Source organism: Globicephala melas, chromosome 19 (genome assembly GCF_963455315.2).
Source record: "Globicephala melas chromosome 19, mGloMel1.2, whole genome shotgun sequence".
In the NCBI taxonomy this organism is placed as follows: Eukaryota; Metazoa; Chordata; class Mammalia; order Artiodactyla; family Delphinidae; genus Globicephala; species Globicephala melas.
This window is the reverse complement of record NC_083332.1, coordinates 45349038-45367348: the sequence shown is the minus strand read 5'-3', so window position 1 is coordinate 45367348 and position 18311 is coordinate 45349038. Positions and strand designations below refer to the sequence as shown.

Genomic DNA, 18311 nt, shown 5'->3' with positions numbered 1-18311 from the left:
CACATGCCGCGGAGCAACTAAGCCCGTGCACCACAACTACCGAGCCTGCGCTCTAGAGCCCGCGAGCCACAACTACGGAAGCCCACGTGCCTAGAGTCCATGCTCCAACAAGTGAATGAACAAGAGAATGCAACAAGAGAAGCCACTGCAATGAGAAGCCCATGCACCACAACGAAGAGTAGCCCCCGCTCGCTGCAACTAGAGAAAGCCCACGTGCAGCAACGAAGACCCAACACAGCCAAAAATAAATAAATAAAATAAATAAATTTATAAAAAACAAGGTTCAGATGAGTAACATTTTGGAGAGGTAGGGCCAGGGCAAAATTCTGCTGAGATATCACACAAAGTGACTGATACTGAAATCAATGGAACAGTGATCTCCAAACATGATTCTTGAGAAACCATCTCTCACTTGCCCCTCCTCTGTGTGACTCAAAGTTTGATAAAGCTCAGATTGATCCAGTGATTAAGCTCCCATCACACAGATGGTCAGTGGTAGAACTACAACCGAAACTAAGTTTTTAAGAGTTTGGAGTTGTCCTAAATCTGTTTAAAAATGGCACCAGAAGAGGCTAAGATGTGACAACCAAACACATGTGATACTGGATAGGATCCTGTGCCATAAGGGAAAAGGAGACATTGTTGGGACGATTGGAGCACTTAAATGGGGTCTGTGGATGGGTGGTAGTGTTGTACCAAAGTTGACTTCCTGATTGGGAGGGCTGTAGGGTGGCAATACAGGAGAATGTCCTTGTGTTTGTAAAGTACACACTAGAGAATTTAAGGGTGATGAGCATCGTGGCAGAAAAAGACAAGAGAAGGTAATGGAACAAATGTGGTAAAATGTTAACAACTGGGAAATTTGGGTGACACGGATGTAGGAGTTCTTTGTACTATTCTTAAACCTTTCCTGTTTAAGTTTGAAACTATTTTAACATTAAAAAATGAAAAAAAAAAATACAAGTCTAAAAGCAGTTCTTTTATTTACAGTATAAAGGTTACAAAGGTATATATGTATTTATATATATAATACCCTTAAGTTGCAAATTTCATTGTAATGTACAATGCTCTATGTTGATGTGCAACTCAAGGGAAAGTGTTGTCTATGCATTATACTTACACAGTACACATAAAGCTTATTATTACGAACACAAATACTGCCCTGTTTTATGCCATGGGTTTTGATTTGGTAGTCTGGTGATGCCAGAAGACTTGAGACCTAAATTTTAAACAACACTTAAAAAGAAGTCTTGTTTAAATACAGGGTTCCAAAAGGAAGGAAAACACCAGAATATCACATACTTCTAATTCTTTGTAGAAGTGTCATCCTAGCTTTCTAAGTCTTAATACTTGAAAAAATGAGAGTTGCGTAGGACAGAATACATACAAGAGGGTATAATAAAAGTTTGCACAGATTAGCCAAAACAGGCCTTTATAGGTAGTGGTTTGCCACATTATTTTGTAAAGGACCTTGGGTCTGGTACCACAAGGGAAACAGATTCTTTGGGCACCCAGGTCTTATCACGCTGAATCCATCCAACAGGCTGTAAACATAACACTGGAGTCCTAACTAGAGAAAAACAATCAGAAATTGGTTCTTATGATAGGGCAGGTTTGCTTTAAGGTGTGAAGAGTATCATCAAGATTGATGATCGTGCCAAACCCAAAACTTAGTTTAGATCATTTCTCCTCCTCCAAATTCTGTTAATTCACAAAACAGGTGAAAAAATGTAACTGACACCCACCTGAACAGGACTGAGATAGAAGGAAAGCACTTCTTCCAACCTAGGAGGAACAGACACTTAACATGACAATACTTATGTGCTGGTTCTAATAGTATACAATCATTAGCACCTGATTGTCAAAGGGCAGGTTTAAAGTAAAGACCAAGACATTGAAGGCATGACCTAATTTGTGTGCACAACTCCAGGACGCTGAAAACCAAGGGGAAGGAGCCCATGAGACTGTGTTCCCTAAGCCATTCCAATCACTGACCTCTCAGGGCCTTTCTGGGCATGACAAAGGATGTTGCCTGAAAGGCTGCCTCTAGTGATAGATGGAAGGCAAGCTAGATGGAAAGGGGCTGTTACTGAAGGAAAATATGGAAAAATTCACACAACTGCTCTTATTTTTTTTTAGGTGCCCTTTCTACTGAGTTTGAATGTCTGAGTGTTCTAGAATAAGTGGAATTTTGCTAAGTTTTAAATATCTTCATTATTTTGATCTCTCAAATGGAGCAACAGTCCATCTACCACATGTAAGGACTTTCAGCAAATGAGATGTTTAAAGGCTGCAAATGTGAAAATGACTGGGTCAGCACAATCTATAAAGTGGGTAGATGAAATATACATTTATCTTTTCTGTTTACAGTTAAAAGAAACTTTTCTTTAAAAAGACTTTCTCATTGATCCACTTTGGGCAATAGAGCTAACTTTTTGTCGTTGTTGTGATTTATCTTACTAAGGATATTCTACACTAGTCTCCTTCACAAACTAAAGCCTGATTTTGAATTAAAAAATGATGCATGATGAAAAGACCAACCTACTAAAATGTGCTTGGAGTTCTTTCATGCTAGCATGGATCAAAGACTGAGCATCCTTTTAAATATTTTCCAATTTGCCAGATAAGCAGAACTGCAGATATGCTTTGGTAAAAATATGAGGTGGTTATTTACTTAACCTCTGACTGATAAATAGATGGCATGGTGTGATTGAGAAGTAATGGATTATGTGCTACTTGAGGGCAGGAACTTTCTTTTGGACCTTTCAGAGTGCCTGTGCAGAACTGTACATTAATAAATGCTTATTAGATGAAAGAATCCATGAATTAATATATCATTAATTAGGTTTGCAGTTTCAAAAATTTCTCTAGGGTCCCAAAGAACCTTTTGTCTATTCATAAGAGACTTCTATCACTTTGGAAGAGGTGATAATCAGGTTCCAAAGGTGTACATGTGACTAGGATAAAGAGGGACTCAAAAACTTTTGCATTTGTGTCAATGGCAGGGAGGTAAGATTATTACAAAACTGAGTAAAGTACTTACAGGACTCAGAAGTTAGAAATCTACCACAATACCTAATCTTACAATAAAATGAAGTATCATTTCTCTGTTATATCCTTTTAGTTTCAACTAATCTATTTTGTGGCAATTCAAGGATTACAGTTCATTTGGTAGATTTTTGTTGACTACAATCAAATGTTCATTGGAGAGCAAGCAATCATTTACAAACAGCATATTTATGCATTATATCAAATGTAGATTCACTTTTAAAACCAGAATATGCTTTGGTTCAGTCACCTAAAATGGAAAGGAAGAATAGAGGTGACAAGAAATTAAGCTCACGTTTATCAAGTTTATAAAAGAAGAAATCTTGTTAAAATATTTTTCAAGTTAATACACAACAACCATTCTTCCAGTTGGCAGTTTAACTAGTGTCAAAAAGAGACGTGTTCTATTGTCTATTAATTGTACCTTACTTTAACTTGAAATTATCACTGATCTGCTAGATGTGTGTATGTGTGTGCTTTAGAGAAAGGGTTTCAAATCAACCACTTAAGTAGTCTATTACTAGTATAAAATAAATTTCACTGAATATCCTTATACCATAGGAATAGCTATATTGCTCAAAACACATAATCCTGATATACAGCATAATTATTTTAGAATTGTCTGTCATCACACATTTATTGAGTGTCTCTATGCCCAGCACAGTGAAATATATAGCTTAAAAAGGGGGGCAGGGGTTGGGGGACTGCTGCTGTCAGTTTTTAAAGACAGTATATATAACAAAATAATTGTAGATTATCAAAAAATTAAAATAGGGACACAGAGAGAATGGTAGCAGATTGACGTCAGAGTCCTCTACTTTGATCTAATGGAGAAAAAAAAAAAGCCACAATAAGAATTCAAATTTAAATGAAAGAGATTTCCAATCTCAAGGTAGGATATAATACCACCTGGCACGTAATATACCTGATAGAGATATATAAAACAAATGAATATGACTATAATCAAATTCAACTTAAAGTTTAAGCAGAATCCCAAAGAAGTCTCTTTTCCTTACACAGATATGCAGATCTCAATATGCTTTGAGACCAAAGAGATCCAGCATTTTACTTCATTGGATATTGAAAGAAAACGACCTTTGGCTTTCTAACCAGCCATTTCATTCATGGCGTCAACAGTGGATGGCAGCGACATGAAAATGTATGCTAGATATTTGGATGGTTTAAATATTATGTACAATCAATAGCTTATAACCAGTGAAAATAATAAGAACATAATTCAGCATAAGTGTCTAAGATACAAAATAAGCAGAGAAAGTGCTTAAGTCTACAGGTCTTCCCTGAAAGCTTCAAATATGTTTAACTCTTTGAGTAAGTAGGGCTTTTAATAGATTTTGCATAGCAGCTTACATGATAATTTGAATTAAAAATATGGATATAAATTAAACAAGGAGACCTGGAGGTTCTCTCAAAATTAAAAAAATCCATTATAATCTTTTCTCAAAAGTGGACACACTTTTATCCATCAAAACCATTTACAATGAAATGTGTTTTTTCTAGGAGAAACATAGTCTTGTCCAGATTCCACACAGTTTAAATTTTTTTTAAAGAGTAAATTTTGGTTTATTAGCTAAGTGCATTTAATCAGCTGAAAAAAGCTTTGTTACCATTCTGTTAGGAGGATAAATTAAGAAAATAATCAGTAACAACTTTAATCATTTGTTGGTTAGAGTGATTTTTCCACTTATAAAAATATAATAAATAATTTGATCCCTCCTGCATGCAATAATTGTCAATAACAAACTTTGTGAGAGTACAGATGATAAAAACAAGCACTATCAGACTTTAGCTAGCCTAAAAAGTGCTAAAACATGGCTTTAAAATAGATGAATGCCATTTAAAGTAGTATTTTTGATTCCTGTACATGTCCCAATATTTAATCTGAAACTCTACTAGGTAGCTGAGTTTATAGTTACAACTACCTAATAAATACTGTATAAACATACATTAAAGTATTTCTTCATATAAAATATTAGATACTAATTTCCAGGTAAGATTTGTTTGAAGACTTCAGGAAAGGACTCACCTTTTCCAGAAAAAGTATAATTGAGCCTTTTCTTCCTTTCCTTTTTTTTTTTTTTTTTTTTTTCCGGGGGGAGAGGGAGCGGAGACGTTTTAGAGAATGAGGAGGAAGAATTTTCACACACCAATTGGCTGCTCGTAGGCCTCTGTGTGGAATGTGGAGAAGACGTCTAAGCCCTGGTTCCCGAGGGCACGAGGAGTGTCCATCGGAATGAGGGGGCACTACTATGCAGCTCCTTTCCACTCTACACATGGAAGCCCACCACATTCTCAACAATTTTCCTATTTCAAAATGAAAAAGAAGTGAAAAGTCAGCTGTTCTATAAAAGATGTGAAATATCAAAAATGCCCCTCTTCAGTTATCACTTGAAAATAATTTGCCACATTCTGGCATCTTAATACAAAATACCTATTTATCACGGCTGTCCCATTCATAAAAAGCACTTCATTTGTGGTTTGAAAATCCCACAAACACAATTAAAGAACAACCTGGTCACCCATGATTGGAAAGCTGCTGAAGTATGTTAAACAAGCAGCTGAAGGGCTCTTGCTCTTGGGGCGCTAGTGGTCAAAGGAAACCCTCCATACACTTTCATTTCACATCAAGACTCAAAAGATACTAGAAACCTATGGATCTTGGTGCTATGACAGCTAAAGCTTGAGCAAAATGAGCCGAAATGCACACAATGCTTACCTCTCCTGCCCACATTTTAATCATACCTTTTAACAGATCTTTTTCATAGAAGGAATGAGCAGCGTGGCTCAGAAGTTCTCCCGGAAAATATTCTCAGTGGCTTAGCCTTTCATACTAACACAGAAAACCTCACCAAATGGCTTTGCTGCAAAAGTCTGTGACTGCATTGTTCGACTTCTCAGATTAATAATACTCTCACTGCCAAAAGTGTCTAAGCTCCCTTATCTGAGGGTATTGTGTGTTGAAATTCTGCTTCCAGAAACCATAGCTGGATCTTCAAGATTCTTTCTTCTCTGATTTGCAAACGTATGCCAGATGGAACCAAACTTAGATTTATGAATTTTCAAAACATAAAAAAGCTCTTAAAAGATATATTCTAGTCTAGATTTCAATTTCCAGTTTTAAGTAGATCAGACTTTGGGGACTGGAGCTGGGGGAAGAACTCATTTATGGGGCAGAGGGAAGACAATGAGGTTACAATGTCCAACTAGAACTCTCTCTGCTCATGAGTCTGCTCTTTTATATGTCCCACCTATAGGTCAGTCTGCACTCAAACCAAATAGCTCTTGCTTTGCAAATAGTACATTTGTGGGTTTTTGGGTTTTTTTTCTTTTTCATCTTTGGACTGCTACCCTTCTCCACCCTCCATAGTGCTCACGTCCTCTTATGGCATTCCTGATAACTCTAGTAAATGAGAACTATTCCTAGAACTTTCTTCAGAGAGCAGAGAGAACATCAAAGTCAGTGTTACCTTTTCTTTCAGATCTGGGGACTGTGCTAACCTTGACATTTTATATAGCTATTATACTATTTTAAATGTTTTCAGATACATACTCCTTCATAATTAGGAAAAAGCAGCTGAGTTCTCCAGTACCACAAAATCAGCAATCTTACTGCTGCTATGTCCTAATGATGATATCTGACAACGCTTAGCAAAGCCCAGGTAGCTGTTCCATGGTCTCATCACCCTGCCCATTGTAGGATGCATCACTGAGCCAGCACTGAATTAGAGTTGCTGACGGATGCCACTCTGTTGCCACAGAGGGAGAGGGCCAGGGCCAGGATCCTGCATGGGCTCACACAGCTCAAAGCAATGTGCCATGATGTTTGTGCTAAAGAGCAAGCTGGCTTCACTGACAAAGTGTACTCTTTCAACAAGCTGGCTCTCCAGGATTTGTCTTCCTTAAAGAGATCTGCCAACTAAAAAAGATACCGCACTAAGGAAACCCACCGCAAAAATTATTCTTCAATATTAGATAGATGATCTCCCTGGAATGGCAGTGATATCCAGTCATTCAAACTAATAAAGCTCCACTAACCCTAACCAAAGGCACATTTGGTAAGCAATAAAAAATGGCTTAGGCTAAAATGAGGATTTTCTTTTAAAATAAATCTTATCCCCTGGCTCCTACAAAAGATAAAATCAGAAAATCCTAAAACAAGCAAAACTTTTCTTTCAAAGCAGTGGTTTCCAACTTGTTTTTCAAGTTGGTCACTACTAGAAAGGGAGTGGAAGGCAAGGTAAATCAAATCTTGCAAGTTCTAAGTCTTAAAGTTAGCACTTATGAGTGGCAAAGCTTGTGATGCAGTGGGAAGTGATGGCCAGGGTGGGATGCAGGGAGAGCCATGACAGATGAAGAACCCTTTGGTGATGCAATTCAAGGACTTCCTAGGGTAGAACGAGTAAGTGAAGACAGTAAAATCCAACAAAATGTATAAACTATATGGAGTGACCAAGAAGCACGGGCTGCTGCAAACTAGCACCTGGTTAGAGATAGCTGTCCTAAGCAAAAGATCAAGGCTAAGCCTGAAACAAATTCTATTGGAAGAAGAAGAAAAAGAAAAAAAAAGAAACTATTAGATGTTTGATTATGTCCAAAAAGAAAAAGAATGAGCCACCCTTCTTATCAAGGGAAATAAACCTAATTACTTAGAAACCACATTAGGAAACTAGACAATAAATCAACAGCCTTATTTTGCAGCTTACTAGAGTCCTAGAATTTCTGGCAAGGTAGTTTGAAAAAGGCAAGCTCTTCTTTAAACATGGTTACAGTTCAGCAGTGATTTGTAGGTCCTTGTCAAGGCACTGTGCTGGAGGAGAGAGCAAAGAGCTTTCTTTTTGTGCTTTTTTTTTTTTTTGAGGTGGAAATACTTCTTGTGACATTCAAGGCTCTTTACTGATTTTTTTGCTGCTCATACAAGCAGTCCCATGCGAGTGACTTTGGCCGACAAGAATGTGTGCAACACAAATACTATCGGCTTCGGACAGGAGTGCAGGTCCATGGTCTGTGGAGAAAGGACATTAATTATCACTGCTATATACAGATGCTTTAATAAACAAACATGCAAAATAAACAAATTTGGACATGATGTTCTACTTTTTAAAAAGAACTTGGATAATGGATGTGCCAGATTTATGGCAACTCTTCAGAACTTAGAGCCGCAAATGGAAGTGTACTCTGAAGTAAGGTTATTCTATGTCAAAATTAAACACCAGTGTGAAATTTCACATCCACAATTAGGACACTATTGGTGGTGTACTAGATTTCACCATGCCACGTAGGAAGATGTAAAGGAAAGAGGAATATCCTATATGGAAACCACTGACTGTAAGTATATTTCCCAGGGGGAATCACAGTAAATTCAGCTGAAGTGTGACCATCTATGTGTATGATTTTTGATACCCCTTATCGGTTTGTGGTGGGAATGACAACCCTTGAAGCTAGTTGGGAGGGCTAGTTATACCTTTCTAAGCACAGGTCTCTAATTTGGACAGCTGACATCAGATGAACAGGCTTTTGAAGTCCATGGCTATCCATAGTTTCCTAAAGGTTCATCATTTAAAATAAGATTTCTAGGGCTTCCCTGGTGGCGCAGTGGTTGAGAGTCTGCCTGCCAATGCAGGGGACACGGGTTCGTGCCCCAGTCCGGGAAGATCCCACATGCTGCGGAGCGCCTAGGACCGTGAGCCATGGCCGCTGAGCCTGCGCGTCCGGAGCCTGTGCTCCGCAACGGAAGAGGCCGCAACAGTGAGAGGCCCGCGTACCGCAAAAAAAAAAAAATAAATAAATAAAAATAAAATAAAATAAGATTTCTAGCCACAGTTTTCTCATTTGGAGTTTGAACTTCATTATCCCTAAGATCTGTTTCAGTTCTAAAATTTCAAGATTCTGTTTTTCAAATTTACACCTATCGTGACTGTGTCAATGGACATAAGATTTCACGTATAAGACAAGACTTGAACTACTGGCTCAATACTGATAAGAGAGAAAAGGCATGACTTTGACTTCTTTATCATGATTTCTGATTTCTAAAGTACACTTGACACACTTCTCTAGTTCTCCAAGGGGACTCATGAATTCCTGTTGATATTTCCTTTAAAGGACAAGAAGTCAAAAAAGATGATGGCGGGCTTCCCTGGTGGTGCAGTGGTTGAGAGTCCGTCTGCCGATGCAGGGGACACGGGTTCGTGCCCCGGTCCGGGAAGATCCCACATGCCGCAGAGCGGCTGGGCCCATGAGCCATGGCCGCTGAGCCTGTGCGTCCGGAGCCTGTTTTGCGCAACGGGAGAGGCCACAACAGTGACAGGCCAGTGTACCGCAAAAAAAAAAAAAAAGATGATGGCTGTATGTACATATCTCCATATCTTTTTTTTCTGATCAGCAGAATTTCTGTAGCAACTGTCACTTTATTACTTTTAACTCTTATCCCAACAAATTGCTGATAATATCAATGGATAGAATTCATTTATTAAAGTTTGCCAGGTTTAGTATTTTGTACCTTATATTTGTTAAAAGCCTGTTTCTTAAAATGGCTATTTATTTTTTCTTTCTAAAATTCAAACAAAACTTTTAAAAAAGGGAATGATTTCCTAATGTGGGAAAAAAAACCAGTGAAACCCCAAAACCAAACCCATGCATCTTTGAAAACTGAAGAATTTCTTGGCTCCAAATGGAATATCAGTCTGTAAGCCCATAATTTTCTATAGAAGAGGTAAGAAGCAATAGGAAGAAAGAGAATACCTATTAGAATAAACATGTTTTTCAGAAACACGCTTACCAGTTCTCCCTCAGGACCACCAAAATCCAGATACAGATTTCTGATGCCATCATCAGCAGACATTTTCAGCCTTTCAAAAGGGTAACGGTACAATATGCTGCTGGAACCTCCATTTTCCCTGGAGATAGTGAACCCACTTTCATAGTGGACAGTGAGTCTTACCTCTTGGCCATTTAATGTGCAGCCTATTGAAGACAAGAAAAAACATCATTAATAAAGTTACTACTTCAGTTAGAAAGTGATAAAGGCTTCTCCTGACTTCTAAAAAGGGAAAAGAATCTTCTTGAGAATGTGTGATACCTAACCTATTTGGAACATCCTGAAGTGAGTCTTGTTTGAGATGAGGAAGAATTTCCATAACTTTCCTCGACATCTGATCTGATTCAGTTCAATTCAGTGAGTACCAAGTGAATACTTGTGCTGACAGTAGGCTGTATATGGTACTGGAAAAGAAGAGGTATGGTCCCTGCTCTCAACACCTCACAAACGACAGACATAGACATGAAATCCCTAACTGCTTAAGGTAGATGGTATAGAACATGACTGAACACCAAACTGAATAAGGCCAAAGTCAAGGAAAGGTTTCCTGGAGATGGACTTGAGAAAGGCCCTAAAAAAACTTGAGAAAGGCCCTAAAAAACGTTTTTTAGTGTGACCTAAAAAACGGTCACACTTGATAGGTAGTGAGAAGTAAGAATAAGGTTTCAAGTGGGCAAGAAGGAGGAACAACCAAAGGAGAAACAGCACCTTTCAGGGTAGTAACATGGATTGGTTGGTATTTGAGAAGTCACACTGTCAGTCCTATCAAAGATAAAATTCAGAAGATATATCTGAATTGATGGGACCAAAAAAACCGATCATCAAGACAGGCAAATGTCTTCTGTCAAGACTGGTGAAGTCCCTGTTTCACTAACACTTGAGCAGTTTTGTTGTCAGTACAGAGGCTACAAGTGAAAGGCCCTCTGCGACATGGGAATTAACATAGTCCTCTGAGAGCTGAGTTTACAATCACCTAAAGGATCAGAGTTGAGTGAGGCTTGGTCACTGTGAACAGGAAGAATGGCTCCCAAACAAGCAAGTCCTCATACTCAGACCAATGTATCCTTGCGCTGGACACGAAAAACACTCAATTAGTCAAGGCAGCTGGCATGTTCAAGAAATAAGGCAAAGGAATAACAAATATTGGCAGTGTCCCTTTTCAGCACTACTCGAATAGGAGAGTTTTGAACAGTGAACTTTGAATATTAATTACCTTCAGAAAAGGAACCTGCTCGGGGGGGGGGGGGGGACATGGATAAAATTAACTACCTGTGGAAGTAATCTAATGCAATAATCTCTAAATGACTGGCTGAGGGGTTTGGAAGGAGAACAAAAAGATCCCAATCAAGGCAACCAGGGTACAGTTTTCAAGAGAATTTTGTTCTATTAGTATCCCTGAAGCTATAATTTAGTAGGGTATTGAGGTCTGATGAGAAGAGACGGGTCAGTTCTAGTCTAGAAAAGAAATACTCAAAGAATGAGGTCCACCCAAGTCCTTACAGCACTGGCTGGAGAAGGTCCAGTGCAGGCAGGGGAGGATTTCTGCCTGCAGGTGTGTCCCTAGTGGAGCGAGATCTGGCCATCAAAGGCAGCCATCAAAGGCAAGCCATTAATCCTCAACAAGCTTTTTGTATAAGAGATTTCTTAAATGTTCTGCTTAGGATTGTTTCCCCTCAGGAGGGAAGGAAAGGAAAGGAAAGGACAGCAAATGTCAGTGTCTGTGTGTGTTACTTTAAAAAAAACAGAATACTGTTTAAGATTACCTCAACCTTGAAAAGGAGAAGTAAAGGTCATACTGAGTATGTTTAGGTTTAGAACTCAGTTTGTCGAAACTTATAATACCAGATAATTTTGAATGAGAATATGAACTGGCCATAAAAATGTTGTGCCTAATAGTCTTAGTTAAATGGCTTCTCCCTGAATAGTAATAAAACAGTTGAGGCAATGTGATTGCCTCACCCTCAGAGGGTCTCAGGAGTAATGAACCAAAGAGAAATAAGCCTCTGACTCTGATTTTAATGGGGGCGGTGGGGGTGGGGCGGTGGGGGAGGGAGGGAGGGAGGGAGGGAGGGGGGGAGAGAGAGAGAGAGAGAGAGAGAGAATGTGTGTGTGTGTGTGTGTGTGTGTGTGAGAGAGAGAGAGAGAGAGAGAGAGAGAGAGAGAGAGAGAGAGAAGGGCAGGCACCTATGAGAAGTGGCCCTATTCTGATGGGACAGAATCTGGGCCTCATTAACAAAGCTCTGAGCTGGTCCAGGTGGCTTATTATAACCATTCTGATGTCTTTTTTTAAAAAATAAATTTATTTATTATTTTTGGCTGTGTTGGGTCTTTGTTGCTGTGCGCGGGCTTTCACTAGTTGCAGTGAGCGGGGGCTACTCTTTGTTGTGGTGTGAGGGCTTCTCATTGTGGTGGCTTCTCTTGTTGTAGAGCACGGGCTCTAGGCACGCAGGCTTCAGTAGTTGTGGCACACGAGCTCAGCAGTTGTGGCTCGTGGGCTCTAGAGCGCAGGCTCAGTAGTTGTGGCACACGGGCTTAGTTGTTCCGCGGCATGTGGGATCTTCCTGGTCCAGGGATCGAACCCGTGTCCCCTGCATTGGCAGGCGGATTCTTAACCACTGCGCCACCAGGGAAGTCCCCATCCTGATGTCTTGATTCAACTAAAATCCTTTTGGAGGACTATAAATCCATTATCCACCTCAATTTAGAGATAAGAAGTGGTAAGAAATTTTTTTTTTTGGCTGCGCCTCATGTCATGCACGGTATTAGTTCCCAGACCAGGGATCGAACCCGCGCCCCCTGCAGTGGGAGCACAGACTCCTAACCACTGGACCACCAGGGAATTCCCAATGGTAAGAAATTTAACATACTAATTTTACTGACAGGGTAGTTATTAGAAATATTAAAAGACACACAACAGCAGCATTCAAGGACAATCATAGGACATCAAATATTGAAGTTTAAAAGAGAGGAAGAAACTACAGTTTTTGAGGTAATCAAGGGAAGGAGATAAACAGTCAGCACTCAGAAGTGGGTGCTTTGTGCTCTTTGTGTCGGGTACATCGTGGATTGATGGTGGGCAGAGCTGAAGATAAGGGAAGCAACCTCATGAGCCTGGACTCAGAATAATCTGAAAACATACATGAAGACTAACTGTCCAGTGGAATTGTGAATTATGTTTTAGTTTTTTTGGTTTGTTTGTTCATTAATTCATTATTCATATTAAAAAAAAATTCTCTGCTCTCATAAGGCAGCAGAGAAGACAAACAGGTAATCACAACTAATCTATACTGGAAAAAAAATGGTTTTGAGGACATATTATGTGTCAGACACTGTGTTAGGTGCAGGGAGATACAGAGCTGAACAAAAGATGGTTCCTGTTTAGACAAGTGAGAAAGAAAAGGAAATATGGATACAGCAGAATGAAGTAAGTGCTATAATAGAGAAATGGACAAAATACTGTGGGAGGATAGAGGAGGGGGAAGTAGATAAACTCTGGGGAATTGGAAAAGGCTTAATAGAGGTACTATTTCAGTTAGGTTTAATAAAAAGTACTTTGTTGGGTGTGTACTGTACACAATAATTAGTTATCATGAATTTTAACTCATCTAAAAATGAAAATAATAAACTTTCAGGGTTTTTCAGAAAAATTTATTACCAAGTAATATGCAAAACAGCCAACCTCATCTCTTCTCTAATTCCTCTCACCCCAAGACCTTCAATACCCACCCACAATCTGGGGTAGGGGTCAAGAACAAAGTGATGATCAGCGGTGGGGTGGGAGACAGCAGAGGAGCAAGGCCTATAAAACCACATAAAACCAGGAATCTCGAGTTTCCCACATGTACTCATCCAAGCTCAGGCATTCTAAACAAAGTTCACTGATGAGACCTTATATGATGAATAAGCTGCACTTGAAAATTCTGACTTCACCTTTAAGGTTTCAATTATTGTACCCATTAATTTTTTAAATAATAGCTTTATTGAACTGTATGGTATCACTTACATGTGGAATCTAAAACATACAACAAACTAGTGAATATAACAAAAAAAGAAGCAGACTCACAGATACAGAGAACAAACTAGTGGTCACCGAGGTGCGGGGGGGGGGGGGCCACATGGGGGGGGCAGGCACAAACTACTGGGTGTAAGATGGGCCCAAGGATATACTGTCCAACATGGGGAATATAGCCAATATTTTGTAATAATTGTAAATGGAAAGTAACTTTTAAAATTGTATAAATTTTTTTGAAGTTAAAATAAACAGACTCTTGGGAGAGCATGGGGGAGGAAGACTGAGTGAGGCATTGAGGGGAACCCTAGAAATAGATGGAGGCAGAGGATGGAGGTTCAGAAGAGGAAGAGGAGGAGACAGAGGGAGACTGCAGGAGTTAAGCCCCGAGGAGGGCTATGTTCCACTTCGCTTGGAAGAAGACCCAGGAGGACCACGGGTGAGCTCACAGCGTACCCGAGGACTGTCAGAAATGAAGGGGCTGCTGTATGGTGACCCCCCGGACCTCACCGAAACCCAGGACAGATGACAACGGTCACTGTCACGCCTGACAGTTATTTCTCTGTTTGCTTCCTGACAAGCCTGTGACAACTTGAGGGTAGTGAGTAGCTATTCTATTTAAAATGTTCATTAAACTGAATTCACTGAATTTTTTCCCGTTTCTCCCTCAAAATATAGAATGTCACATGGTATTTTTTAAAAAAAGCTTTATTGACACATAATTCGCATACCCTACAATTTACCCATTTCAAGTATAAAACTCAATGGTTTTTAGTGTATTCAGAGTCGTACACACTCATTTATTTTTAATACATAGTTTTGACTCCTTAATCGTATAAACGATTCTGGACGCAGTCTTCGCAGAGAGTCGCCGCAGTTTCCTGCTTCAACAGTGCTTGGACGGAACCCGGCGCTCGACCCCCCCGCCCCGCTCTGGCCGGCCGCTCAGCGCCAGCCCTCGCCACCACCTCACTGCGCCCTCCGGCCGCCCCAAGGTCCCCGCCGCCGCCTCTCTTCCGCCGCCCGCCATGACGACCGCGTCCCCCTCGTAGGTGCGCCAGAACTACCACCAGGGCTCGGGAGCTACCATCAGCCGCCAGATCGACCTGGAGCTCTACGCCTCCTAAGTCTACCTGTCCGTGTCATACTATTTTGACCGCGATGATGTGGCTTTGAAGAACTTTGCCAAATACTTTCTTCACCAGTCTCGTGAGGAGAGGGAACATGCTGAGAAACTGATGAAGCTGCAGAACCAACGGGGTGCTGGAATCTTCCTTCAGGATATCAAGAAACCAGACCGTGATGACTGGGAGAATGGGCTGAATGCAATGGAATGTGCGCTACACTTGGAAAAAAGTGTGAATCCGTCACTACCGGAACTGCACAAACTGGCCACTGACAAAAATGATCCCCATTTGTGTGACTTCATTGAGACTCATTACCTGAATGAGAAGGTGAAATCCATTAAAGAATTGGGTGACCACGTAACCAACTTGCGCAAGATGGGGGCCCCCGAATCTGGCATGGCAGAGTATCCCTTTGACAAGCACACCCTGGGAAACAGTGATAATGAGAGCTAAGCCTTAGGCTGGCTTCCTGTAGCCACGGGGATGACTTCCCTGCATCAAGGTAGTGCATGCATGTTTGGGTTGCCTTTACCTTTTCTGTAAGTTGTACCGAAACATCTACAAGTTCTTTCCTTAGTACCATTCTTTCAAATAAAGTAATTTGGTACCCCCCCCAAATAATAATAATATAAACTATTCTGTTTTTCATTTGAAAATCTAGAGTAGTGGTTCTCAACCCATTAAAGTTCCAAAAAACCTTTGGACGTTTTAATGCCCTAGCCTACTGAATTAAAGTCTATGGAGGAAGCAGAAACTAACACACCATTGTAAAGCAATTATATTCCAACAAAGATGTTAAAAAAAAATAAGATAAAATAAAATCTATGGAGGTAGACCTTAGGTATTGATATTATTAAAAAACTCTGCAGGCTATTTCACAGTGCAGTTGAGGTTGAGAACTACTGATCTAGAGCCTTAATGCCTGTTTGGGGGGTACAATTCTAGATGATTAGGCTGACCTTATTTAATTGGGTAAATATAAGACACTGGGATTGGGAAAAGAGGGCCAATCTTTGGGCCCCAGCACAATCCATTATTTTCAGCCCTAGACTTCCCAGGAAATCCTCAAACTAAAATTCTAATATTTTTTCCAGCTTCTCAGTAACATTATATTATAAAATTCTTTATAATGACGGTTTTGGTGTATGGGACTAATCAATGGTTCATTAGGCAAAAAAATAAAAAATTGTTTTTCAGGTTATACAAGTATGATACAACTTTAATAATTCAAACAACATAAAAGTAGCCTGCAATTGCACCTGGTGTTAGGGATGGAGTAAAAGCCGGGGGTGTCTTTGGCACAAATTACTCAGGAATAAAAGGCAATGCCCACTTCAACAGCTAAGATATGGGTATACATCTCCACTCAATTCCTCCTCTCCTCCCTCTGTCCCTCTTCCTGGCTAAGACCAATCCCTCCACCTGTGTTTTGGATCCCATCCACTGGGATCCCAGAAACTGTCCAAGGTTGATTATTCCTTCTTCCTTTTGCATTTTCAACACTTCCCTCTAAGTCAGGTCCCTTCCATTAGCTTTTTTAGATGTTCAGGTCTCTCTCATTATTATAAGAAATGCCACTACTCAACTCTTTACCTTCTTCTTTCTACCACTCCCCTCCCCTCCTCTTCACAGCAAAACGTCTTAAAAGAGCTGTCTACACTCAGTTTATCCATGGTTCACCTTCCATTCAACCCTCAGCCCTCTGCAAGCTGCCAGTGCCATCCCTAAGCGTCTCTCTCCAAGGGCACCAATTATTTCCATGTACCTAAATCTGACCCACGTCTTTAGCTCTTGTCTTGATACTTGTAGGACTCATTGTTGGCTGTCTACCCAGATTTTATTTCTCCATTATTCCTTTACAGCCAAACTCCAATTTTATTCAGGTTTCTAGTCTCTCCTAATGTGTTTCAGGGAAGGACGACCTCAACTTCAAGGGAAGATAGCCTCTGGGCCAGTCAGAGCATAGCTTTCTCCTGGTGACTGCCATTGGTCCAGGGTGTGCATATGAACCTATGACTGGGAAGAGAAGACCCCCCCCCCTTTATGCTTGCTCTCTCTCTTCTATCTAAAATACATTTCTTAAATGTTTAATCTAATTTTAGAGGGCATTTTCTCTTAATTCCAGCCTAAACCATCCAACTGATACATTTAACCCTACTGGCTACTCCTCTCCTTGAAATCCTCTTCCTTAGGCTTCCATGACACTTACTGTCCTCACCTGCGCTGGTTTTCCTTCTACTGCTCTGGCTACTACTTCACAATCTGCTAAGTGGCAGGGACATTGGCTTTTTCAGACCATGGGGATATTGTTGAGTGTAATTACGTATATTAAAGATAACTTTCTTTAAGTAGTTCCCTAATGGTAAAAAATTTAATAAAGCTAAGAGGAAGAAAAGGCTCATTAACTAATAATAAATAATAATAAATCTCATTGTTACACCAAGATGAATACTGGTAAATACAATCTATGTTTTCTACTTTGTGTCTTTTAAGAGACTGCTGGTGATTACCAGTGTATCATGAAGAACAAAGACGCTAATGTTAGGACTTTCCTTGTGGTCCAGTGGTTAAGAATCCGCCTTCCAATGCAGGGGACACAGGTTCGATCCCTGGTGGGGGAACTAAGATCCCACATGCCGTGGGGCAACTAAGCCCCGGCGCCACAACTACTGAGCCCACACACTCTGGAGCCTGTGTGCCACAACTAGAGAGAAGCCTGCATGCTGCAATGAAAGATCCTGCATGCTGCAACTAAGACCCGATGCAGCTAAGAATTAATTAATTAATTAATTTTTAAAAAAGGACTCTAATGTCAAAGTAAGTCTATGCTGCAAGTCCTGTTTCTGCTGCTCTGGGGCCAGTTATTTGGTAGGGGGGCTTTGGGGGCTCCAATGTTTCCAGTAAGACCCTTTAGCGGCTGCAGAGCTGTGTCACCCTGGGCTCCTCTGGGCCTTCCAGAACAACCCAGAAGAGAGTGGGTTTTGCAGGGTGGGCTTTCAGTGGGCTGCCCAGGATGCTCTCAAAGAAAGGCTGAGGTAGCATTCTCTGTTACTGCATGGAAAAGCCAGCCCATCAAGTATCATTAGTGGGCTAATCACACTCAAGGGTTATAAAAGAAGAACATGATGCTGTGTTCCTTTCTTATAGCTATTTGGTCAAAGGCATGAAGCAGGTCTTATTTGCTTCTATTTCTCTCATCACAAAGCATAGCACTTTGTAGACAATTAAACACTAAGCATTTGTTGATTTAATGAATTAAGAGAAACTGATAATGTATACGTCCTCCAGGAGTTTA

The 18311-nt window shown here is 40.3% G+C and overlaps 1 protein-coding gene and 1 pseudogene across 1 annotated transcript in view; one reads left to right on the top strand and one right to left on the bottom strand.

Moving 5' to 3' along the window:
- Nucleotides 1-357: 357 nt before the first annotated feature.
- Nucleotides 358-18311, bottom strand: part of SNTB2 (syntrophin beta 2) — a 100263-nt gene continuing 82309 nt past the window's right edge. The window contains exons 6-7 of the mRNA XM_030863523.3: nt 9842-10026; nt 358-8068 (exon numbers count right to left, since the gene is read on the bottom strand). Coding sequence (XP_030719383.1) covers nt 7976-8068; nt 9842-10026 — 278 coding nt within the window. The 3' untranslated portion in view covers nt 358-7975. The remainder of the gene's footprint in view (nt 8069-9841; nt 10027-18311) is intronic.
- On the top strand, nt 14918-15505 carry LOC115856893 (ferritin heavy chain pseudogene; annotated as a pseudogene).